Here is a 25,569-nt window from a genome sequence, read left to right as displayed (position 1 = left end):
GTAATCGCTTTTTTAAAACCAAGGGGAGTTTTAGGTAGGTCGAGGACTGCACTCTTACCCCCCACCCCACCCCACCCCACCCCACCCCACCCTACCCTACCCTACCCTACCCTACCCTACCCTACCCTTGGGATAACGAAGACATGCAGTTACAAGCGGAAACCATCGCGTTCGCAAGCGGGCCCTGGGGAACGGGCTGGCGCCGGAGGCTGCGGCCGCCACCTCAGACCTCGCGGCCCACCTGCCGCCCACGGCTGTCAGCGTCCCAGTCTGATGCAACCGCCACAACACAACCACGTGGCCACCATCAGCTGTTCCCCCCTCCTTGGCCAACGGCTGCCAGCCCTGTTGGCGTCGTGGGCGCGGCTTGAGAGGGCCGGGCTCCTCCGCGCGAGGGCAGGCTTGAACCCGGCCGCCGCGTGGGCGGGACGAGGCGGCCCGTTCGAACCCCTGCCGCCCAATCGGAGAGCTCGACGAGGCAGATGGCTCCGCCCTCAGGCCGGCGGTGGGTACGAGACTCGCTGCCTCTGTTGTGGTCCGGAACCGGGGAGCTCTGACGGCGAGGCAAGCTGAGGCCGGCGGCGAGGCACCGAACCCTGCGGAGGGGGCGGAATCGAGGCCGGGGATTCGGCGCTGCCGGTGTCCATGGAGGCCGCCGGCGGAGAGGGGGAGCCTGAGGCGCTCAGCTGTTTCTCCTATAACCAGGACTGCACGTACGTAAGTGGGGGGCAGGACCGAGCAGGGCCAGCTCCTCCGCCCGCCCCTCGCCCCCTCCGCCTTCCGGGGCGAGCGAGCCCGCCCAGCCCAGGGACGAAAGCCCCGTCAGACGGCCCCCGGCAAGAGCGGGTCGCGCTTGGGAGGAGGAACACGGCGCCGAGAAAACGGGCGGCGACGTAGCATGGAAAGCGAAGGCGCCCGGGCTGGGGAAGGGGCGGGGCGGGGCGGGCGGTTCTGAAGACTGTAAACAGAACTAAGTGGCCGCTGGTTTGGGTTGCGGATCTGTAGAGGACGTCGAACTATTCGAGATGCTGATGTTTTGGAGCGGGCTGTCGTTACCTGGGCCATTGAAAGCAGGGCTATGTGCGGTTTGTCGCGTAGGGCAGCCTTCTCCGACCTGGCGCCCTCCAGATGTGTTGGACTACAACTCCCAGCCTCTCCTAGCCTGCCGTGCTAGGAGCTGTAGTCCAACACATCTAGAGGGCACCAGGTCGGGGAAGGCTGCCGTATGCGGCAAACTGCACGTAGCCCTGTTTCAACGCACCAGATAATGACAGCGTATAGCCCTGATTTTAAATGCGCCAGGTAAATGTAGGGAATTAATGTGTGGCTAAAATGCTTTCCCCTGGCCCTACCCTTCCTGTAGTGTACAGAGTTTAACTTAGCCCTTTGGGCTAGCCTTACTTAACCTTTGATTCTATATGAGTTGGCCTTCCACCAGCTTATGAATAGATTGGTATTTCCAGAAATCTGAGGCTGCCAAACCCAAAGGCCTTGCATTTCCCTTTCATTAGTCTCCAGCTTCATATGTTGGCTGCAGTGCCCTGTGATGATGCCCTGTGCTCCAAGTTTCTTCTTCTTTCCTGTCTTGTGGTTGCCTTTTCTAGCTTATCCTGTGAACCAAATGTCAAGGAAAGGGAAGCCTTGTTTAGCAGGAAATGCTGTCATGGTGTGTGCACAGGTTAAATGCTAAGTGTGGCTTCAGTTGACCCGCTTCTTAAAAATCTAACTGGAAAGATGCCTACAGAAGAGCAATGGTAATGGACTCCTCTTGGATGAAGGAAATTTTAAATGAAGACATTATTTCATTTTAAAAGTACTTATTTTGTATTTCATTTTTTTATAATGCAAAGCAGGTAATACATTTTATAAATAAAAGAGATGATAAAATTAATTTACAATGGCCTCCTCAGAGCTGAATCTCTTGTGTTTCTGTTAGTGACAGGGCACACACTCTTATAGGGTCACATCATGCAGTACAGTAGATACAGGCACACATTAAAGCTGCGCCCCTGCTTTTACCCGAGATTGTGAGGCAGCTGCATATACTTCAGAAACAAGCTATGGGAAGCCATGACTGGCCCAGCTTTCTGTAAAAAAATGAAACAAAAACAACAAAAGTAATTGCTACTTTGCACATTACAGGTCAGGAATTGTTACATGCTAAAGCTTAAAGATATGCTTGGCTTTACTGTAATATAAGAAGCAGCCCTTGGCATTGCTGAAATTGGAAGTGACACAATTTGGAGTTCTATATTACTAATCTTATTACTAATCACTTTTATATATTCCTCTGATTCAGGGTTTGTTATGATATGTTCCCCATAGCACTTTTGCATACCTAAGAGGCTTCTCTTACAATTCTGACAGCCCCTGCAACCATATAAAAACAAGTTTCAATTCCTCATGGTTGCGGATATAAGTTTGATTCTTTAGCGTTGCTTGCCATCTGAGAGTCAAAATGAATGAAGACCGTTGCAAACATGCTCATTCATTCTCCCTCCTCCCATCTCGTATTTCTCAGGTTATGTTTTTCAAGGGTTGAAGCTAGCAGTTTCCAATTAAACGTGTTGTTTACTTTTTTTTGTAAACTCCACCAATTGCGTTTTGACATTAAACAGGTTATGTAGTTATATGCCCATCAGATTTTGTGTAGTTAAGGCGAACAGTCATCCACCTGTCTCCAATATACTTGCAGTGTAGTTCTTAGTACCAAGCAAGGTGCTATAAATCCAATGGAATTGGGCATTATCTGAGAGAGGATATGGAGGAAGATGTACCTGTGGCCTGACCTAGTATGTGTGGATGGGGGAAAGCAGCATCTAAGCCAGAAATATATGGATGTGAGTGAATATATGAACAGGGAATATCTGATCTTGCAGTTGGGCTAAGAGCAAAAAGGGCATATAATGAAGTCAGTAGAGAGTTGATTTAAAGCAAACAAAAGCAGAAGTCTTTCATACTCATTGATGTCGAATTGGTCTATGAAACACTTTATTATAGAGCATGATTAATGCAAGTCAAACTAGTTTAAAATACGATATGACACATTCTGGTTTCAGTTGCTAGAATGATCAAGAGATGTATTATTTCACAACTGGGAAGTGGGTACCAGAGAAAGGATTGCTCCTTAGTTTTTCACTTCCTAAGGTACCCTGTAAAAGAGAGCCAACTGGAGATGCTGTACTAGGATGAGGTATTGTAGCAGTTCTTGTATCTTGTCAATAAAACAATATTGAAAAGAATATAAATCATGGGCAAATTAAGAGAGCAGTCCTATGGCCCCTAGAGAGCATCTGGGATGCCATAGGATGCTGCAGATCTCCTCCTCCAAGTCCGTAGAGCTACAAGTACGGAGGAGGAAATCCAGTCATGGATTTTCCCTCACTCACCCACTCCAAGCCACCGCAGAAAGCTTCCCTTACAAGTGGGAGAAAAGGGGGCATGCTGGTGGGTGGGGAGGAGAGGCCGGGATATGCAGTATCCTGTGGCCTCTCCAGTCCCCTCCCTACGCACTGAAAGGTAAGGCTTTTAATATTTTGAATAGAGGCAAAATTGCCTCCATCCTCCTCTTGCCCTGCCTGACTCTTGCTCAGAGCATAGGATAGGCAGAGGGCTCCAAAGTCAAAGCCCTCTTTATATTGGGAGTGCAACTCACAGTATTGCACCCTAAGGTTAGTACAAGTAAATGGTCTGATTAAGCACATGTGAATGAGGGAAAACCAAAGACAAGGAATTGCCTTGCTGGATCAGATTAAAGGGCCGTAAGACCTGCAGTCTGTCTCCAACGCTGGTCAGATGAATGTATCTCTGGAGCCTCACAAATAGGTCCTAGAGAAGATAGCTCCACACTTTCTCTCCATCATCTGGTAATCAGAAACATACATATTGTGAGCATGGCGTTTCAGAAAAGAAAAGAAAAGAACACATCTGAACATAGGAAGTTGCATTTTACCGAGTCAGACCAGTGATCCGTCTAAGTGAGTACTGTCTACAGTAGCAGGCACTAGCTCTCCAGGAGTTCAGAGAGTGAGTGGTCTTTCCCAGCCGTACCTGGAGATGCCTTTTGCATGGAAAGCATCTGCTGTACTGTCGAGCTGCAGCCCAGTTGCTTTTCTAAAGCAGAACAGTGCATAGTTCTAGCTGTTTCAATAACTTGCAGGTAAAATATTAATGGGAGTGCTGTCCTCTGAAGAAGGGAAAAAAAGGATTCATTCTTTTTGTCACGGGGTGAGGACACCACGGCTGTGTTTCTCCACAAACAAAGGGCCTCCTGTTTCTGCCCATCCAGCTCCCAGATGTGCCTGCTTTGGGCCAAGCTAAGGTTTCCAGGGTGAAAAAGGGTTCAGTAAATTAGGCTGGCCTTCTGCATTTTGTATCTTCAGAATATGTTCCTCATTGGATGGAGCAACCCAGTGACACAATTTGGTATTGTTGCAGTTTTCTGACTCATTGTTAGCAGAGTGAGCATTACTCCTTTGCCACAGAATAGATGTGGAAATCAAAATGTGGCTGCTACAACTGTTGATCACTAATATGATTTCCACGGAGGTTTATAGTTTTTATTGTGTTTGCCTTCTCAGCAATGATATAAGCTAGGCCACTATTATTCCCATTGTATAGATGGAGAAGTGATTTTCCCAATGCTATTCATTAATTTCATAACGAAGGGGTGACTTGAACTGAGGCATCCCATACTCCAAAGCTGTACTACAGCATCAAGATTACTGCTATGATTTAACTCTTATTTTACATGAACTGATTATTGCACCACTCGGGGTTCCTTGTCTCTAAAGAGAGGGTTTACAATGGACAAGACAAGGATATAGGCTGAAGAGATCATGGATTTTAGATTGTAGGTGTGGGTGGGACAGGGAAGCATCAATCGTTTAAAATGTGCAGGCAAGGCTAGAGCATCAGGGAAGGCTTCGCTGAAGTGGATTTTGAGGAAGAAACATAAAAGCAGAAAGTCCTTAAAAATAGGAGGAGATGCTTCCAGGCATAAAATAGAAGCAGGGCAGAAAGCACAGAGTTGGGAGTGTGCGTATGGGGACCAGTAGCAGATGAGCAAGCTCTGTCTTGCTCCAGGTTCTTGTCCAAATGTTGATGGACCAGCTCCCGTATTTTGAGCATCAGTAAATGCCTGTTTCTGCCAACCTAGCAGTTCGAAAGCAAGAAATTGCAAGTAGATAAATAGGTACCGCCTTGGCGGGAAAGGTAACAGCGTTCCGTGCACCTCGGTGTTCAGTCATGCCGGCCACATGACCACGGAAGCGTCTTCGGAGAGCGCTGGCTCTTCGGCTTAGAAACGGGTATGAGCACCGCACCCTAGAGTCGGACACGACTGGTTGGGGACACCTTTACCTTTTTAAATGCCTGTTAGGCTGAGGTACAGCCAGTTCTGATCTTCCACACCATCTGTTGGGTTCAGGAAACTTCTGTTTTGGATGCAGAAGTCAAACTTGGTTCAGTTCTGGAAAGTACTGAACTTCAGGTACAAATGTAACTGTTGCTGACTGTACAGCCCTTCATGTGAGCTGGCTACTCAGAGCAGACGTGTGTGTTTGGAAATATCTCATGGTACTGTACATCTTGGGTTGGACCACTTTACACTGCAGTAAAAGATTGTGTGTTTGAATTGTCCCCACTATACCCCCCCACCCCACCCCTGCTGCACTTAGAATAGTAGCTTCTTGGGGAGACAGCTAAGCTAGAGCTGTTTTTTCTGACATGAGATTTCTACAGTTTGGATCTGCTGTTAGTATTTTTCACTCAAATAGCCTCTATTATAAATGCTGACTAATGGAACTGGAGAAATGAAGAACCTGAACTCGGGTTGTACTCTGCTTTCGGGGGGGAGGGCACTTGTAGAAGGTGAGTGATGGGACAAACCCACCAAAATTAATAAATGATGCTCAGATTAGTTCTTGGGACTACTCATGCCTGCATATTTCACAATATACCCAGTGTTGTCAGTATTTGGCAGCCTCCCTCATTATGCCCTTTTAGAGCTGTATCTGTCTGGATATGCTCCATGACACTTAAAGGCCATTGCAGTATTTCATTCTACCTTGTGTCATATTTCCTGCTTTACAGGTTTGCTTCTCTTGTTTTATATCCGGTTTATGTCTAGGAGGTTGGCAGGTTGCACAGTACTATATAACAATGGCATTCATATCTTGGTGGAAATGTTTGCCTGAGGTTTAGGTTGCTGATATAGTAAAAGGATTCAGGCTCCATTTACTGGAGAAGTACATGTTTACTTTCAGGAGTGAAGCTACTTTTAACAGCTACCTCTGTCTACAGTGTGAATAGGCAGCTTCATGGGTTTATTTTATTTATTTATAAAATTGGGTTGTATCTAATGGTGTCCTTCTGCCAGCAGTACAGACATTGCTGGTGGACTGAAATTCTCCTTGACCTTGCAGCCCCCACACATACCCTAGATCTGCTCCATAGGGTTGGGGGGGTGGGCTCCAGAGCAGATTTGGGGGACATGCAGAGGGAGGAGGGGAAGGAAACTTAGCCCAATAACCGCTGTACATCTGGACTTTGCAGGATGGGTGTTTGACAGAACAGGGAATTGTTGGGTTATTATAGTAAAGACCAACAATTATTGGGAAAGAAAAAGGGAGAGGTCCTAGGAAAACAAGGAAAGGGATAGTCCCTTCACTAGTATGACTGTAAGATCTGTGCCTTGTAGTCTCAGTAACTATTTACTGCAGGGGTGGAGATGTGTGGCCCTCCAGATGTTGTTGGACTGCAACTCCCATCACCCCCAGCCAGAATAGTGATGAATAATAGGATTTGTAGTCCCAGAACATCTGAAGGTTCACACATTCCCCACCCCTGCTTTACTGCATCTGCTTGCCTTCATACTTCTCCCTTCCCTTTCCTCCAGTTAAAATTAAGAGTGTAGGGCATAGGCCTGTCACATCTTTTCTTTATTCTGCACATCTTCATTTACACAGGTGGTATACAAAAGCAGGAATACTTTCTCAAATATATGTGAGGAGACCACTCAAGGCAATGAATAAAAAGGGTCTCTTTTATTCTGCAGTTCTGCCCAAGTGCAGAATTTAGTATTGTGTGCCAAATTCAGTATCTTGAACACTTTTTCTTTCTTTATTGCTGCTTTTTAGCTGTTACCACTGCAACACTGGCTTGGCAGTATATTGGCAATCCCTGGTCTCCAATGCCAGTCTCCGATGCCAGCGAGGGCTCTGGGTACGGTTTCCAGTGGTGAAGAGCTGCAGCTTCACTCACCAGCTCCTTGCCCCATCCTGTCACTAAGAGAAACAGAATAAGTGATGCAAAACAAGCACATTTTGCAAAGGCCCCTTACGTAGACAAGACTGATACTTTAGTTGAGGTGGGGTGGGTTATCTTTTATGTTTTGGAACTTATAAGATTTGTTTTTCTCTTTAATGCTCTTTAAATTATGGCTCCTGCCTAAGGCAGGTGGCCTAGAAATCAATATAAACAATATGTGGCTGAGACATATGTAATATTTGCCTGTCTCTTTGTTGTCTTATGCCGCCCCTTTAAATAGGGATGCCTATAAGTCAGATATTTGACTTTCAATTGAATTCTCTTCCTTTTCTCCTCTCTCCCTCCTCCAAATACAAGCCCTTATTGCCACTGCCCAACTCTTTAAATTGCTTGCCCCTCTGCCCTCCATATTCTACATGTTCATGGTTAGTCTCTCCCTGAAGCCTCACCCTGAGTACTTGCACATCTGGGTTACTGCTGGCTCCTCATGGCTTGGATACTGCCATTTTTTCCCCTCAAGTCCTCCTCGGCTTTTATGACTAGGTCCCATCTCTTTAGAATAGGGGTGTTGAACCTCTTTCAGCCCAGGGGCTGAATTCAATTTTGGGGAGGCTTTCAGGGGCCACATTCCAGTGGTGGGCAGGGCAGAAGGCAAAAGAGCAAGGCCAAAAATGCCAGCTTATTTTAACTTAAAGCTCTTACTGCGAGTAACTAAGACTGGCATTTCAACCCATTTAGAATGGGGAGGAAACTGCACAGAGGCCAGGAAACCACCGAACGATTGGTGGTTGGGAGAAAGGGGCTGGGGTCAGGGGCAGGAGGCATGTCCATCTGGGCCTAATGTTCTGCATCCTTGCTTTAGCCTGACAAATAAGATTCTCAGGGCTGTAATCTTAGCCACTTTTTTGAATGAGTTCCCTAACCTGTTGGGCTCTTCCCTGTCCCTACCCTCAACCGTATTGGGTCCAATCTTTCTGTCACCAAGTAATCTTATCCAGCCTCCAACTGAATTAGCATAGCATATATTTCATTATATCTCATCTTTTATTCTGTAGAGCTCAAGGATAGGATTTCCTGGTGGTCTCCCCAAGCCTTTTGCAAGCTCATTTTTTGCTTAAAAAATCCAACTCCTTCAGCAGTATTTGGTGTGGGATGTAACTGACTTTGCACATCATTAATGTTGATTTTGTCTTCTGCAGTTCCCTCGCCATTGGAACCAAAACAGGATACAGACTTTTTTCCTTGAGTTCCGTGGAGCAGCTGGATCAGGTCCATGAAAGCAGTAAGTCTGTTCTGTTTTGATACAACAAAATATTGACTGACGACAGGATTTATTCTGCATTACAACACTTTAATCTGCCTCAAAGGAGCAATTCCATTTTATCTTTCCTGCTAGAAAGCAGATGGCATCTCTTGGCTGCAGCCTTGCTTGTATTCAAACTGTGCTAGATGAAGCTGAGTTAAAGGGACAGTTACATACGAAGAAAACCAAACACAAAACAGTGCTGGAAATTCTCTTGTTTGTGACACTAGTATGAATCTGAAGTAAGCTTGAGCACATTTGCAGTAGCAGTTCAGTGCCAGTCAGAAATGAGCTGGAGTAAATTAAATGTACATCTGTGTAATCTTCACTGAATTGTAGGGATCAAACCAACATATCCAAATATCCCAGAATTTTATCTACAAAGCAAATAGGCGTGGTCGTTACTGGGAATGAACAGTTGTGCATCGCTGTATATCAAGGGTGCACAACCTACAGCCCTCCAGTGCCTTAACTACGGCCCTTGAGTGCCTGGACTGCCTCCCTGCTGCTTCGTTTCCCTCCCCCACCGATTTCCTGCCGATTGTACCATCACTATCAGTGATACAGATTGTTCTTTACAGTGAGGAACGAACAATCTGTATTGGGATCTATGGGGGAGGGAGTGGAAAGCCTTCTGTATGAGGATTGCTGCGGAATGGTGGAGAGAAGGCTCTCCCCTTCTTCCCCAAGCAGTCCTCATACAGGTCATTCTTTCCCCACTGCTGTTAGCAGTGAGGAAAGAGTGATCTGTATCAGGATCGCTGATGTGTGTGTCCACATGCGCAGCCCCTGAACCAATATCACATGGTTTATGGCCATAAAGGTTGTGCACCCCCTGCTGTAAATATATGGGGCAGAGAAGGGGAGAACTTAGGGGGATGGCTGAGATGTAAAGCCATGGCTGTTTGTTTGTAAATCGTTTGTAAAGCCATTGACAGCCCAACTGATCTAGAGTGACCTAGGTATGTGCAGACCCAGAGTAGTTGCATTTGGATGAATTGCTAAATCAGCTTTCCCCAATCTGGTGCCCTCCAGATTTGTTGGCCTACAACTCCCATTGTCCCCAGTCAGCATGGCCATTGTTAAGTGGGGCGAGGGGAGCTGTAGTCTAATATATTTGGAGGGCACCAGGTTGGGGAAGGCAGCACCAAACCATAGGTTAGTATTATGAGAACAAGCCTAGCTCCCCAAGCCCTGCGCTCATGCACTCCCATTGCTACCTCTGGTTGTGACCACAAGGAGCAGATTAGAGGCTTCCATTTTAAATTAACTTTAAATTAATTCAGTTTAGGATGTGGCCCAAAGCCAGACAAACTGTGGTTTATCATCTATGATTAGTGAAAACAAGTCAGCTTCATAAACCATGGTTTGGAGTTTCTACTAACCATAGTTAAGATTAACCACTGTTTATATGGATTTCAGTGACATGGGATGGCAAGCAGAGTTTAATCAAAAATTGAAATAAAAGCTTTCAGACTCCTTTTAGCAGTGCCAGAGTAGGAGGCAGCAGGAGAGCCTGAGTCTAGAGGAGACTAGGCTCGCACCACTAAATTATGGTTTAGCATTGTGTCTGGGACAGTCCGAAGTGACCTTAATGAGGGGCCTTTTAAATGTGGGACCTGTGTTTCCATGAGTAGCTTCCATGCAGCTCATGATCAGCTGTTATGTGACTGAGCTAAAATTTAAGTGATGCAACTCAAGAATGCAAAGGTTGATCACAGGGTTCTTTCCCATGGTCTCCCTCCCCAATTGAGTGCCAGTTCCATGGTCAGGGTACTGATGATTGCCCACCCCTCCCCATTTGGTTCTTCACAGAAGTGCAGGAAAGAGCAGGTGGCCAGATCCAAAGTATGCTGTTGAAGCATATCAGAGCTGTGTACTAGCACTGTGTACTTTTTACACCCCTGAATTAACTGGTAAATGGAGCTCTCTATAAGTATTGTAGGGTCAGGTTTCATTGAAGTCCTTGAACCTTGCTAATCCTCAGAGTACTGCATTGTGCGAATCTGGGCTGTGTTCAGATGACCACTCAGGCCTCTTTATGGTCTAGTTAGAATTTTTGCAAAGCCCGAGGGCCACTGGTGGCTCCCAGCCATCTCAAGTGCAGCTCTCCACATTTCTCTCTCGTTCATTCAGCCATGCTTCTGCTCTCTTTTTGCAGTAGGCACTCAAACTCAGGAGGGGCTCTCTAGCTTTTCCTTGTTTGCTTTAGAGGTGGGCTGGCTGCTATGATCTGGGCTTTGGGTGTGGGGAGTCAGGAGACCTGCCACTCATCAACTGTGGCTGGAGCGGGGAGGGAAGAGGAGAACACAGGAGCAATAAGCCAATTAGCTGGTGGCAGAGCCCAAGAGGCAAAGAGCAATGGGATTGGCTAGTTGGAGTGATGCACTGTGCAGGCACTGGAGGTGGAGGGGAAATTGAATGTACAGATGAGAGAGAGAGTACAACGTGGACCTGTGCTGGGTGATTTTGCAGCACGGAGCAGAGTGCACTCTCAGTGATGAGAAGAACAATCCATCCCAGTCCAAGGACCAAGTGAGCCTGTCCGAATTTACATGCTGGGTGACTTGGTAACTGACTGATGGGGCCTTGCTTGGGCAATGTGGAAGAGGACAGAGTGGAGAGGCCTGAAAAAGCTTCCAGCTGAGTCTGGAGCACAGCAGTGCTGTTTGACCAGGGGCAGGAGAGGCCCCCAACAGCCTAGGAAAGGCCCCAAGTGGCCTTGGTGGCAGTGCCTGGAGGGGAAGTGGCTCCTGCTTGAAAAATAGTGAAGATCACTGCTTTAGTATTACGGAGTGGTGAGGACCCAAGACCAGCCTCTTGCTAAAGCATCACTTCCTTGAAAATCTTCAAACAAGGAGATTTGATTGCCTCCTCAGCAGGCTTCCTCTAATGTTGAAAAACTTAGAATGGGATGTCTTCCTTCTATTTTACCGAAATCCATTGCTTCTTATCCTATCCTTAGTGGGCAAGCTTAGGTCCCCCTATTACTGGCAGTAGTCATGATCAAGCCAATGCAAAACTAAGTCCCAATGATGTAAGTCAGCCAATGGCCAGTGATAAGGGATGATGGAAGTTGTAGTCCAACAACATCTGGAGGGCCACAGGTTCCCCCACACCTGATTTAAGTGACTGAGATGAGAATCTACTGAAATCAGAGTGACTTACAAATGTTTAACCTTACCTGGGTCAGGTCTGTTCCTCTCTCTGTTTCAAAATTGTGCACATATCCTTGCCTAATTTTTCTTAAGGCTCATCATGTCCACGAGGTCACAGGAAGGAGTGGAGCAATGATATTGCTTCCAGGCTTATTGGAAATTACACTCCTGTTAACAAGCTAAAATGGCTTGGCCTTGTATGCCACAGAACCACATTCTTTTGGAAGAGCTCATAACAACATGGCTGGTTTTGGGTTTCAAACACAGTGGGGAATATCTTTTAAAAGTTGTTAGAAATGCTTAAACTGAAATTAAGCAAAGATATATAAAGGTTGCTGTCATACAACTTAGAAACTGAAAGATATGCATTTGTCAGCCAAGGACAGTTTTAAAAATATGTTGAACTGTGTGTCCTTAGGTAACATGCTGTGACCCAGTTGTCAGAATGTAGTTCAATACACCCTGACCTGGCAGTTTATTATGAGCCACAAATAATTTAAGCCCTAAACTGTGGCTAATCTTACCTATGGTTAATGGCAACAAGCTAGTTTCATAAACTACAGTTTGAAGTTGGCTTGTTTCTATTAACTATAGTTAAGATTAACCACAGTTTTTCTGGATTCTGATGATATGGGGAGCTGTCATTAAAAGTTTCTGAGTTGTGGCTGCACCAGACGCGAAAGAGGTGGGAGCACATGAGTCCAAGGCTTTCTGCCACTCATTTTTGTAATACTAAACAATGGTTTCTCATTACATCTGAACCAGCCCTCTGTGATCCGAGTGGAAGCCAAGGGGTATATCTGCAAATGGGTGCAGATAGAAATAATAACCTCAGGTGTGAAATGCTTCTTCTAGGCATGACCCTTCAAGTTGGACTCTGTGCACCTGGCACAAATGATGTTGTCTGCAAACCACTTGCGCAAATATTCTCATTTAAATAAAGAGGACGGAGCAGCTGTGTTAGCTACATTCAAAGTAGACTTTAAGGGTCTCCCTGAGTATGGGGCTATTTGTTGATCATTGTGGGTATCTTGCTTAGGCTTGCAGCAGAAGTAGTCAATGGAATCTGCCAGCAGGGGCCAAACCTGCAGGCAACAATAATAGATTTCGTGTAGAATCCAAAACATTGGAACCCACATGTGGCTCCTGAAGAAAGATACAATTCTATTAGCGGACTTCTCTTGTGTGCCATATGGAGTATTTATGCCATAAGTGTTTCCCATATGGAGGGAAGCTCCTGTTGTAGATAACTTCAGACAAGACAATTACAACTGGATCTGTGGACATGACCCCACTGTTCAAAGCCTGAATGCACAAGAGATCCGTTTGCATATTGAAATTCCTTTATAGTGATCCCCAGCATATGCCTCTTGCATGAGCTGCCAAACAAGAACACACTTTTGAATGTGCTCCCTCTGTCTGCAATTGTAAAAAGAAATTTGTTGGCTCATGCAAGTGAGCTGTGCTGGAAACAGCTGTGAGGGAAGATAGCCTGGGTGCAAGCAGACTTTGGGATTGTGGCCAGTAAGAGGACTTATCATCTAATGCTTCCTGTGTAAACTGACCTGGAAATGTTCCCCTTTTCTCTAGTTTCAGTTTAGGCCTTTCCTCAGGAAGGCCAGGTCATCCATTCCAACTGAGACTGTAAAACAGAGAAGTGATAGCTGATGTACATTTTATCCCTTACCTTTGGAAAGCCATTAAGTTCCCTCCCACTCCACAGAGCCTTCTGTCTCCAGGGGATTGTCTTATTTCACCACTTGGCTGTATGTACTTCAAGCGCCCTCTCTTTTTGTTGGGGTGCATGTCCCCTGAATAAGGGGAACACCCCTCCTCCCCATTAGCAGCAGAACTAGCTTTCTGGGTTAGCGTTGGATAGATACTGTAGGAAGAAGCTGATGTCAGGTCCTTTTGGAGATGAGCCATTAACCCCTGCCTCCTCTGGCCGGGTGCCCAGCCCTGCACTTGGCCTACGTGAAGCTCTGCCAAGGAAGGTGAAGGCAAGGTTGATGATTCAGCATTTCGCTCTTTTGATTGGCACAATGCATATATGATTTCCCCTCTCCCTTTGAAAAACCATTCTATCTCCTACAAAAACAAAGGAAGCCATGCTGGCCATAAGAAAAATTACAAAATCCATATGGTGTAATACCTTTATTAGGCCATCTCAAAGATAACAAAGCTTTTGAGATTTCCAGATCTCTTCATCACGCAAGATGTTACAAAAAGCTGGTTTGTGAGAGGGTGCAGAAAAGCTGACTGGATGTTCTAGTCGGGATGTCTGTATAGTCAAAGCCTTAAGATGATATGGAGGAGGAGGGTTTGCAGAGATTCTAATCGGGCTCCGCCAGGTGATGTAATAATTTCAGGTTTCAGTGCCCCTACAACCGCTGGAAAGGAGAAAGTAGCAGGCAATTGGTGATCTTCCATTTTTGAAAATTTAAAAACCAGCTGTTAACTCAAAACTGTCTCCATCCTGGGCAAATCAGACAGGTTCCTTGATTGGTGGAAAACAGAAACAGAGATCGACTAAGCAGTCTTGATATTAATGAAGCTGGAGATAAATCATGCTCTTTCTTTTGTTCCTCCCCAACCCCACCCAGATGAAATCCCAGATGTTTACATTGTAGAGCGCCTCTTCTCCAGCAGCCTGGTGGTGGTGGTGAGTCGCTCGAAGCCTCGGCAGATGAATGTTTACCATTTCAAAAAAGGCACAGAAATCTGTAACTACAGTTATTCTAGTGATATTCTTTCCATCCGTCTCAATCGGCAGGTAAGGGGCTGGGGGCTTTGTTCACTCCTATGTCATCAAGGTGTGTGATCTGAATTGTCTTCCTTGCATTGGTTAGACGTCAGTCTTGCTATATCACCTTTGGAAGAACCAATCTTCTTGTACTGCAAGTCAGTATCCAGTTTTTTTTTGCAAAGTGTTCCCTTTAATCCCATGGAGTTAGTGAAGCTAGAACAAAGTATGTCCGTGGGGATATCATTCCCTCTATTATCAGTGGCATCTGCTCAGAATCAAAGGCAAGCCTCTAGCATGGGGATTGGCAACTTTACCTGAATTGCAGCCTTTCAAACTACCCCAATTTGGCAGAATGTATCCCACTGCCTTGGTGCTCCATCTCCCTTCTGTTTACAGCAGCCTCATCACATCTCTTGGGAAGCCAGAATAGCCTTCATCCAGCATGGTTCCAGTCCTTAACAGTTAAAAACTCACCAAAATTATGAACAATGTTATCAACATTTTCATAAGAGCAGAGCTTTTGTGCTCTTATGTTTATGCATTGGACACACTAGTGGAAAATCTTAGTTTTGAATGGGAAGAATCTTTTTAAATTGAACCACTGAGGCCTTTGGGTTCCAGAATAGTTATTAGTTGCACATGTTGGCAAAAGTAGATTCTGATTTCCAGCTGGTGAACGGGCATGGCTGGTTAGAAAGAGGACTCAAAAACTGAAATGTGAATATAACCTATTCCTTTAGAGCCGAGGTCCTGCTACTTACTCTGGTTGGGTTGCATCTTGGGCACTTGTTCTGAACAATACAGTTTTTGGCTTTTTGACATAAAACTGGAGCTCATCCAGATGCTTCTAATTTGAGGGATTGAGAGTCCTGTTTCAGTGCTTTCCATGATCCCAGCCGGGTGTGCAGGGTGCTTCAGGGTATTGACACCAAATTCAGAGGGGTTTGTACAGTGCAGCATTTTTGTTAAAAACTGTGTCAAACCAAAGATCTCCCTAAACCAGCATTCTAGGTGTTTCCAGATAGACAAGTCCTCATACTAAGAATTGGAAGGCATAGTGCAGCAATTTGTCTTTTTTTTCCGTAATGGATTTTCTGCAGTAAGAAAAAAGATGGAAGAAAATGTGGGAAAACACAGGAGGATTACAAGTGAATGACGATGACGTCTGAACCCCCCCTAAAATTCTATGTATGAGGCAGGGTGATTACATTAAAAGTTTCATCTGGAGGCACTGTCTATTTCACATGGTGGCCAACCACATGTCTCTGGGAAGCTCACAAGCAGGGCATGAAGGTGCTGGCCTTCCATGGTTTGTCTTGAATATATGGTAACCAGAGGTATACTGCTTCTGTAGTATACCCTGAGAAATCACTGCGCACTCTCTCCATACTATATAGAATTTATTAAACCTCTCTCACACCTCGCCTCCTCAGTGGTTGTTTTTCTGAACTGAAAAGCCTTTTCTTGGGGGGAAAGAGCTCCACTCCATTGATCCTTTTAGTTGGCCTTCTTGTACACCTGGACTGCCATGTTCATGCCAGGGAAAACAGGTACTCACCTTTCCATGGGACACTCCCAGTAGTAAACAGAAGGAATATGGGCGGCTGCATCTGCATGATGCCCTACAGAATAAAGGTTCCTACTTGAACGCATGCATGTGCAGCTTATTATTCCTGAAGTGATTGCTACTTTCTTGTAGCAATCACTACAAGGAAGTAGTGTAGAGACTCCACTTGGAATTGGAGTCTCACCTGTACAATGGCAGGTGTAGTGTTGGCCTTAGCCCAGGGCTTACTTGCTTTGATGGCACAACACAGGAGCGTTGTTTAAGCTCTTGCACTGGTTTGAGCCCACTGTGGCCACTGAATAAATGGACTCTTGTCTGCCTTGAATTCTGTGTGCCTATTTGGTCAGCCCACCTTTTTAAAAAAAGGGTTCCACAGAATTGCAGCAGATATGCTGAGACAAAGGTTAGTTTTCATCTTAGAATGGAGATGGTTGTGAGGAGATATGGTAACATATAGTAGAAGAGATTATTATATTATCTCACAAGAACTACTGGAGATTTTTTTAAAAGGCAAATTAATAGCAGGCTTTAAAAGACAAAACAGGTACTTCTTACTTGAGGAACTTACTATCATAGGAAATTGCGAAAGCTATGTAATAGCGCTTCTAAGTTTAAAAAATCCAAGGCTGTCAGTAAAGATTGCTTGGGAATACCCTTTTCCATGGATCAGCTTAATGTGAACACTTTTTGTTACCCTAGTATTAAGTCTGAGGCACTGGAAAATGCCGGAGAGATGTTGTTTGGAAGACATCATTGAAATGACTCAGTGTGACCACTTGACAATACTCTATTTTGGATGCAGTGGGTGGTTTCAAGTAGTGAAGGCTATCTCTGAAGTAAAAAATGAACATTTTAAAAATGGGTTTTATAATTAATAGCTTAACCTCTGTGCTTATGTTCTTATCTAAAAGCAGAAGGCTTTTTCAGAGAGCCTGAGACCTCATAGCTTCAGCTCCAACACTGGATGGATTTTGGGTGCGTTTTTTCTCTCTGCTTCTTTTCTCACCTGCTACATAAACAACTCCTTCAGAGCTGACGTGCCATTTTCATAGACAAAGGTTGATTGGCCAACAAGAAGTCTAGACTATTGTTTTTATTCTATACCGGTGCCAAATTCACCAGCAATTTGTCAGAGATGACGTCTTGCTGATATTTCAAGGGTACAAAGCTGTGTGATTCAAAAAGGCCTTTGCGTTTGAGAACATTGGTTAGAATTGGCTTTTTCCTGTAGTCATCTGGCTTCTTTTCTTCCATTCAGTGGCTGTGTAATGCAATCTTACACATGCCTACTTGAAAGTAAGCCCCATTAGTTTACTTCCAATGGGGTTTACTCCCAGGGAAATGAGTATAGTATTGCAGCCTTGTTGTATGGTAGTCAGTGCTGCTAGAAATGTGAATGGGAGCCCAACTTTCTGGCCAGTCCAATAATTACGAATGTTGCACAGATTATCTTAGCAGCTGTAAGAATATGGCAGCTAAAACACTTCATGTTTTTTTTTGGTGTCCAATGATATGTGCTTCTAGTATGTCTTCAGTCTCACTGCGCACGGACTGGAATACTATTTTGCCCTTCCCTGAGCAGTTAAGAGGTTCAGGGGAGCCTTTACAGGATTTGTTGTCTTTAGGGTAGACAAAATGAGAGTGTTTGTAGTAATTATACTTGTGCAGGTTGAACACGTGTTCTGGTGAGTGGAGCAGCAAGTACACCGGCTGTAAAAGTTATACACCAATGTCAGTTTAGCACTCTTCCTATTCTCTACATCTTAACCAGATCTGGATCTAGAAAAATGGAAACTATTTCTCCCAAAACTGAGACCTGTTTTACATATTACAAGGGAAAACATTTATTTTCCCCATTCAGTAACACATAGTAGAAACTGTGTCACTATCATCAGCCACTTCGAGTGCCATTTTTGGTAGAAAGGTGGGGTACAAATAAAATAAATAAATCATTTGTTATTTCTAGAGTATTATTATTATTATTTATTATTATTAAATTTATTAATCGCCCATCTGGTTGGTCACCCAGCCACTCTGGGCGATGTACAACATACCATAAAACAATTTAAAACAATAAAATTCTACCATAATTTTTTTTTTAAAATACCCTAACCCACCCCAAATGCCTGCCTGAACAACCACGTTTTTAATGCACGACGGAAGCTCATTAAAGAGGGGGCATGACGGAATTCCCTAGGGAGGGAGTTCCACAGAGTGGGGGCCACCACAGAAAAGGCCCTCTCCCTCATCCCCACCAGTCTAGCTGTCCTGGCTGATGGGACAGAGAGAAGGCCATCCGAGGCTGATCTTGTTAAGTGGCCTGTCTGGTGTTGCTGGAGGCGCTCCTTAAGATAGGCTGGGCCGGAACCATATAGGGTTTTAAAGGTCAAAACCAACACCTTGAATTTGGCCCGGAAAACAACTGGTAACCAGTGCAACTCCTTCAGCACTGGAGTGATGTGATCTCGCCGGCGGCTGCCTTTAATCAGGCGAGCCGCCGCGTTCTGTACCAGCTGTAGCTTCTGAACCGTCTTCAAGGGTAACCCCACGTAGAGCGCATTACAGTAGTCTAAACGAGAGGAGACCAGGGCATGTACTACCGATGGGAGCAGATGGTCGGGAAGGAAGGGGCGCAGTCGCCGTATCAGATGGAGTTGATACAGCGCTGTCCGGCTCACAGCTGACACCTGAGCCTCCATGGACAGCTGGGAGTCCAAAATGACCCCCAGGCTGTGGACCTGGTCTTTCAAGGGTAACCGTACCCCATTCAACACCAGGTCAACATCCCCCAGCCTCCTCTTGTCTCCCACCAAAAGTACCTCGGTCTTGTCAGGGTTGAGCTTCAGCTTATTCCTCCCCATCCAGCCACTCACCGTCTCCAGACATTTGGACAGGGATTCTACGGCCAACCTTGGTGAAGATTTGAATGAGAGGTAGAGCTGCGTGTCATCCGCATATTGATGACACTGCACCCCAAACCTCCTGATGATAGCCCCCAGCGGCTTCACATAGATGTTAAATAGCATCGGGGAGAGGATGGAACCCTGTGGCACCCCACAAGTGAGTGGCCACGGGTCCGAAACCTCCTCTCCCAGTGCTACCCTCTGGTACCTGCCGGAGAGGAAGGACCGGAACCACCGCAATACAGTGTCTCCAATGCCCAACCCCTCCAGGCGGTCCAGGAGGATACCGTGGTCAACGGTATCAAAAGCCGCTGAGAGGTCGAGGAGAACAAGGAAGGAGCAATATTGACATGTGAGGTACTGCATCAGGGTTGTATCTACCCCTTGTTTTGAAATACTAAATAGTATGTTTTTAGCATATAGGATAAGATACAATGTTAGAAACACACCATGTAAAAAAGCCCTGGATTTTCCCCTTTTTGAAGTTTTACTTCCTTCACCTTTGTGAGTAAGAGTGATTTCAAGGGAATGCAATGCAGGCAGGTCATCCAGGTAGGTTGTGCCTTAGCTGCTGGGATACACTGCTGTTTTACAATGGGAAATTATGGAAACAAAGTGGTAGAAGGTATAGATGATGGAGAAATGTGCAGTGGATTCAAATGAGTTTGGATTTCTATGAATCTGACTTGCAGATTCCACAGCAGACCAGCTTTTTCCAAGTCACACAGATTCAGCTGACTTGTGGACTGGTTTTTAGCTTTTGGAGGGGATTTGTGCTAATGTGCACTTGTTCTAATCTGCATTAGTTAACGTATATTAGTGCTGCTTCGCACCAAGTAATGTGTGTTTGTGCAAGTGCACATTAGCGCTAATGCGCATTAGCACAAGTAGAACTAAATTCTGGTTTTAAAAAATCCAATTCTGTCAATGAGTGGATGATAGAACGAAAGATGCCTGTCAATCCCACAAAATGTGGATGAAACGGATTAACCAAAATCTGTACATCCCCAGTAGAAGGCAATGTAACAGATCACCCTCTATTGCTTTGTTTCCATATCTTTCCATAGCAAAACCATAGGTTATCCCAACAGCTAAGATTATCTTTCCAGGCCAAACCTATCTGAAGTGATCCAGGGGAGGCATAGAGCATTTCTTTTATTTATTTTTTCCATTTGGTTCATGACACCTGGTGCCTTTTCTTCGAACAAACATTTTGAATTTGAGCTGGCCTGCAAATCTCCCCAGTGGATCTGATACGTCCTGATGGGCTCCTGGAATGTTTAGGGCCTTTCCTGTTCTTAAGTAACAATTTTTGTTTTCATTCTTGCAGAGACTGATAGTTTGCCTGGAAGAATCTATTTATATTCATAACATTAAGGACATGAAGCTTCTGAAAACGATCCTGGACACCCCTCCAAACACAACAGGTAAGGGAACAAGCGTGGCTCGCAGAGAAAGGTTGAGAGGATTGCACTTGATTCAGGAAGACTGGAAGTTCATGAGAGGGATTGTGCAAAGAGAAGGGAGGTTTTCTTGGCTCCTGTTTCAACGCGGTGCTGTGTTGAAGCCCCTCTGGGTGCATTTATTCAGTGGAAAGTCTTTCATGTTTTAAAATACCCAAAGGAAAGTGTTTGTGTAGTTCTCTGTTTCTACGTGTTGCTTTGCCCTTCTATTTCTTCAAGCTAGTAGTGAACTGACAGACAACCAAGGGAATTATCCTGGGGCAAGAGGAACTTCAGTGCATGGTTTTCCTCATGCTGTGATTGTTACAGTAAATGAAAAATAAGTGTGTTTTCCTGAGGCTATCTTGACATGACCCTTTCAAGCGAACCTGACCGCCTTTGGTCAGCTGAAGGAGAGCGCCTTCCCCACTTCCTTCCTTGTTCAGGCATTATGGCAGATGGCTGTAAGTGGGTGCTCAATTAGACTGTAGACCCAGGCCCATTCTGGCCCCAAGAAAGGCAATAGAAACTCTATCAGTGGTTGTCTTATCTGTGCTGAGAAATATGGTACCACTTCTCAATCCCCAGCTTCAGCACTGCCAGCAGGTCTCTGCCCCTCACCTTGCTGCTGGTGAAACTGCTAGTGTTTCTGCCCCAGTTGCTCTGCTCTTCTTCCTCATGCCTTAGCCAACTGGATCTTTGATGTCTTCACCAGGCTAGAATGTGGTGCTCCCCTCCCCGCCACCCCAGCAGTAGAGGGAGAAATGTTGCTACCACTGCCCTATTGCTCACATGGAGAGGGAAAGGATCAAAGGGTGCTCCTAGACAGACAGCTCCTTGTGCTAACAACCAAACGGTGCTGGGCAGTTTTCCCATCTTTTCCTCAACTGATTTGATGTGGAAAGAAAAAGGAGAGAAGAAGAAGTGAGCAAACACAGGAGGGTTACAAGTGGAAGATGTTGCCTGGTGAGCAACTTGGGTTGATATCACAGTACATCTGGTGATCTTTCCCTCCTTTCATTTTCCCTGCAGTCCAAATAGGTTTTTCTTTAATTGCAGGAGTTCTGTATTTGCATGCCCAAGCTGCTATGCACCACCCTATATTCTGCTTGTGCCCCCACCCACCCACACACACACCTGCTAATAGGTCTCCCGTGCTCAATTTGGGCAAGCTGGCTTTTCACAGGCCCACACTGTAGGTCTGAGAATCTGGAAAACTTGATATGCCAATTGCAAAAGTGCAAGATGGAGAATGTGTAACTGGATTGTCCATTGGATCTGGGGAATTAAATTGTTTCCAACCATTAAAAAATAGAATGTTTTTTTGCATCCTTAGAACATAGGGTATAAATATCCTTTGTACCCCATGGAGGGGTGCGTAGGTAGGGGCTGGGGTGAGACATAAGGCTATATTAGGCTCTGCTTTTCATAGATTGAGGCAGCAATCCCAAGCTTACTTAAAGCAAGTTCAGTGGAATATACTTCTGAATAAATGTGGTTAGGATTTGGCTATTTTTAATCTGTTTATATGGTCTAGTCCAGCCTCCTCCAGCCTGGTGCCTTCCAGATGCATTGGGACTACAGCTTCCATAAACCCCAGCAATCATGGCCAATGAATGGGAATTATGGGAGTTGTAGTCCAACACGTCTAGAGGGTATCACACTGGGGAAAGTTGGACTAGACCATTATAAGAAAATAGCACTATGTTTAAGACTCCATGGAGAAAATGTAGCCTGCTACCGACGGGGGAATATTGGTTCTAATTCCAGGCTGCTTTGGCCTACAGAGCAGCTCAGTGTTGCATTTCAGCATGCTCTTTAGAGCTACTAGGGTACAACTCTAGAACAGAGCTACTATTTCAGTAGATCTACTACTTTAGAGCTATTTGGATGTTGCTCAGGGAGCATGGTTGTTGCTAAGGCGACTTTGTCCTGATTTAAGCATGATGCTGGGCACACAAAAAATACCTTTGTGGGCCACCTAGTCTGTGTGCAGCATTAGCATGGTAGAAATCTGTGGCCCAGATGAAGCAGCCCGTCAGTAAGATGATGGGCATGTGAAATGCCACGCAGTCTAAGTTTTTCATGTGCATTTGGTATCACATTTAAATTGGGCTGAAATTCTCTTTGTCAACAGCCTCTGGAGCTGCTTCATATTGAGCTGTTCAATTGGCCTTAGGGAAGAATCAGCTAGAAAGAATTTAGTGTTCTCTCTGAGACATCAGCTAGATTTGAATTAAGAACATCAAAACAGGAATTTGGATGGGTTTAAGTAAATCAAACAAACCTTTTGTTCAGTAAATGCAGGAGTAAGAATAGTCAAGGCTTATAGTCCTAACTTACCCTGCGAGTGAGCATAATGAGATTCCTTCCTACAAAAGTTCTTCCACTCACATGTCTTGATTCAGAGACAAACTTGGATTTATTTTTTTTTTACAATGGCAGAAGCTGTGCATAATATCTGCCAACAAAAGAAATTCAAAGTCTTCAATATGATTATCTTGAATTTTGTGTGAAGAAAATCCAGCTGTAATCACAATAAATGGCACAAATCATTTGCATAGCATATAGCTGCTTATCTTGAATATCTGATTGTACTTTTGAGATGAAGGTTTTCAAAGAATTAGAATTTTTATTTAGCAGTGGAAGAGACTGTGGAGGAGAGTTGGGAATGCATTGGGCAGTTGGAGCAAGGGAAGAATAGTTAGAGGTACATAAGAAACAGCCTCATGACAGGTCAGACTATTTGCCCTTCAAGCCCAGTACTGTCTACTCTGACTGGGTTTGGGCAACACTCCATGGCTCATTGCGGGTTAATTAACCCACGACGGGTTGTGGTGCAGATGGACACTATATTTCATATCTACCCCTGCTTGCAGGTTGTTGTGTCATGCGAACCTGGTGAGTGTGGGTTATGCAAGGGTTAAACAAGCCTTGCATAACCCTAAAACAGACCATGGGTTACGTGAGGGTTATTTGACCCTTGTATAACCCATGCTTGCCAGGTTCACATGATATGACAACCCCCAAGTGGGGGTTGCATATTCAAAATGGTAGCTGCACATGTTGCAGCCTCACCATGGGTTAAACAACCCACGGAGGGCTGTTGTGTCATGTGAACCAGCCCTCTGACTGGGAGTGGCTCTCTATGGTCTCGGGTAGAGGTCTTTTTTTAGCATTTCTATACTGCCCCATAGCCAAAGGTCTCTGGGTCTTTCCCATCATCTACTAGGTATGGGACAAAGAGCTTCTTGGCACACTGAAGCTCACTCTTAACCAGTGGAAGTCCTGCTGTAGATTCTCCTTAATGCCCTCAATCCCTGCCTGGATGCTGAGACAGGCTGCATTCCTATACCCACTTATCTTGGGAGTAAGTGGCACTGAACTCCAAGCGAGGGCTTACTTTTGAGTAGACATATATAGGATTGTGCTGTTAGGCATTCCTCAACATGTTTTCACACACTTTTTCCCCAGGGCCATCAAAGTTAAATGCATAACGTGAGGGTCTTAGTGCTTGATCACACACTCACCCAGCCAGGGACCCAGAACATGTGGTGGAGGAGCAGGCAGACAAGCCCTCCCCACTTGCTCATGAGGTAACGTGTCATGCAGGCCCCGCACACATGTAGCCATACTATCTAGGCCCAACTTGTTCTCTCTGTCTCTGTTCTTTCTGGGGAAGGGGAGGGAGAAGGCCTCTGCGAACTGGGCCTGTGTGTGTTGTGTCACATTACATGCTACCTCATAGCCTCAGTGCGTACGTGTGGAGCGGGGTGCTTGTGCTTGCTGTTCTACCATATGTGTTGAGTTTTCAGCTGTGTGGCTGAGAACCAGTCCTTAGCTTAATTTTGCTCTGGATCAGGTCTGCATAACTCCTAAGGTCGCCTGGTCATTCTGTATGCTGGTGGTGAGACTCGCAGAACGCACGGCTGTAATCATCAGTTTAAAGAGCCCTGATCCTTCTTAACTGCAGAGTTACTAGCCTCTCCCCACCCCCAATGCTGTTTAACCTCAGCAGTTACTAAATGTACCATTTTGCTTCATCTCCTCAAGCGGCCTTAGCAAAGACATTTCAGGAGAGGCCTGACCACAGCTTGAGTCTCGGCTAAGTTGGACAAAAAGCCACAGGAGAGAGGAAATGGCAACAGCACTATTCCCCCCCCCCCCCCCCGGTCTCTGGCCATCCCTTGCTGCTTTTGCTTAATCACTTTGCTTCCAACAGGTTGCTTTTTGGTACTTAACTCCAAACCCAACTGGGCTGAGAACCAAAGCACCCCATTTTGAATACCCTGATTTATCCTGACAGCAACCCTGTGAGGTAGGTTAGGCTGAGTGATAGTTACTGGCCAAAGGTCATCCAGTGAGCTTCATGGCTGAGTGGAGATTTGAACCGCAATCTCCCCAGCCCTAATAAGGAAGATGAGTGGGAGGCTGTGACTCCAGTAAAGGTGCAGGCCTGTCCCCCTTTGGCAGCAGCATCAGGAGAAGACCAGATTCTGGGTAGCCCAGATTGGAGATTATGTGTTTTTCTAGTGCCCTGCTAGGAGAGCAACCAACCAGGGCCATCTTGGTGAGCAGGGCTTGGCTTGCTATTTGGCCATATAAGCTGAGCCAAAGAAGGTGGACCCTTTCTCAGTGCTTCTAGTCTGGACTCAGTGGCACAGTTCTCATGCGGCAAAAGAATGCCTTGTTGGTTCCTTAGGACACCACTCTTTGGCGTAGTTCAGGCTCTTAACAGATGGCCTCTTGCTCCAGATTAAGCCCATTGAAAGCTTTGATATGATTAAATTATATTTTTAAAATCCTCCACTATAACTCACAAAGGCATAAACATCCAGTGTCCAAGGCTTTAAACCTTAAATGAACTTCAGTTTGGTTTCAAAATGATTGACAGAAGTGAATGATGCTCACTGAAAAGGCTCCAGCACGATCATACCCTTTCTCGTTTCTATTTTTAGGGAGCTCTGTGATGATGAACTCTAGGCCAATCCTAACTACTTTTACTTGGAACTAAAAGCCCTTTGATTTCATTGGGATTAACTTCCGAGTCCACCTTTTAGAACGGCAGCCTGATCCTATGTGTGCGTACCTAGAAGTAAGTCCACCGAGTTCAGTAGTACCCAGGCTCAAACTACATGTGATGGTGGCAGACGTGTGTCTTCAAATGTGGCTCTGCCCCAA

General features: G+C 45.4%; 1 protein-coding gene across 3 annotated transcripts in view; it reads left to right on the top strand.

The window, feature by feature from the left end:
• The first annotated feature begins 388 nt into the window (after positions 1-388).
• WIPI1 (WD repeat domain, phosphoinositide interacting 1) overlaps positions 389-25,569 on the top strand; it is a 55,190-nt gene continuing 30,009 nt past the window's right edge. For 2 of the 3 annotated variants that reach the window (XR_014788188.1, XM_084837506.1), the window contains exons 1-4: positions 389-713; positions 8,469-8,551; positions 14,334-14,503; positions 20,277-20,373. Coding sequence is in view for 2 of the 3 variants with exons in the window: in XM_084837506.1 (XP_084693632.1) it covers positions 646-713; positions 8,469-8,551; positions 14,334-14,503; positions 20,277-20,373 (418 nt within the window). In the remaining variant the exon portion in view is untranslated. Of the gene's footprint in view, positions 714-7,031; positions 7,225-8,468; positions 8,552-14,333; positions 14,504-20,276; positions 20,374-25,569 lie in introns of those variants that run through there. The other variant, XM_084837507.1, reaches the window with a different exon arrangement.

This window comes from Heloderma suspectum, chromosome 2 (assembly GCF_057233095.1).
Source record: "Heloderma suspectum isolate Gila_16-S chromosome 2, 16-S_ref, whole genome shotgun sequence".
In the NCBI taxonomy this organism is placed as follows: domain Eukaryota; kingdom Metazoa; phylum Chordata; class Lepidosauria; order Squamata; family Helodermatidae; genus Heloderma; species Heloderma suspectum.
The sequence above is the reverse complement of the archived record's forward strand: the minus strand, read 5'-3'. Positions and strand labels throughout refer to the sequence as shown.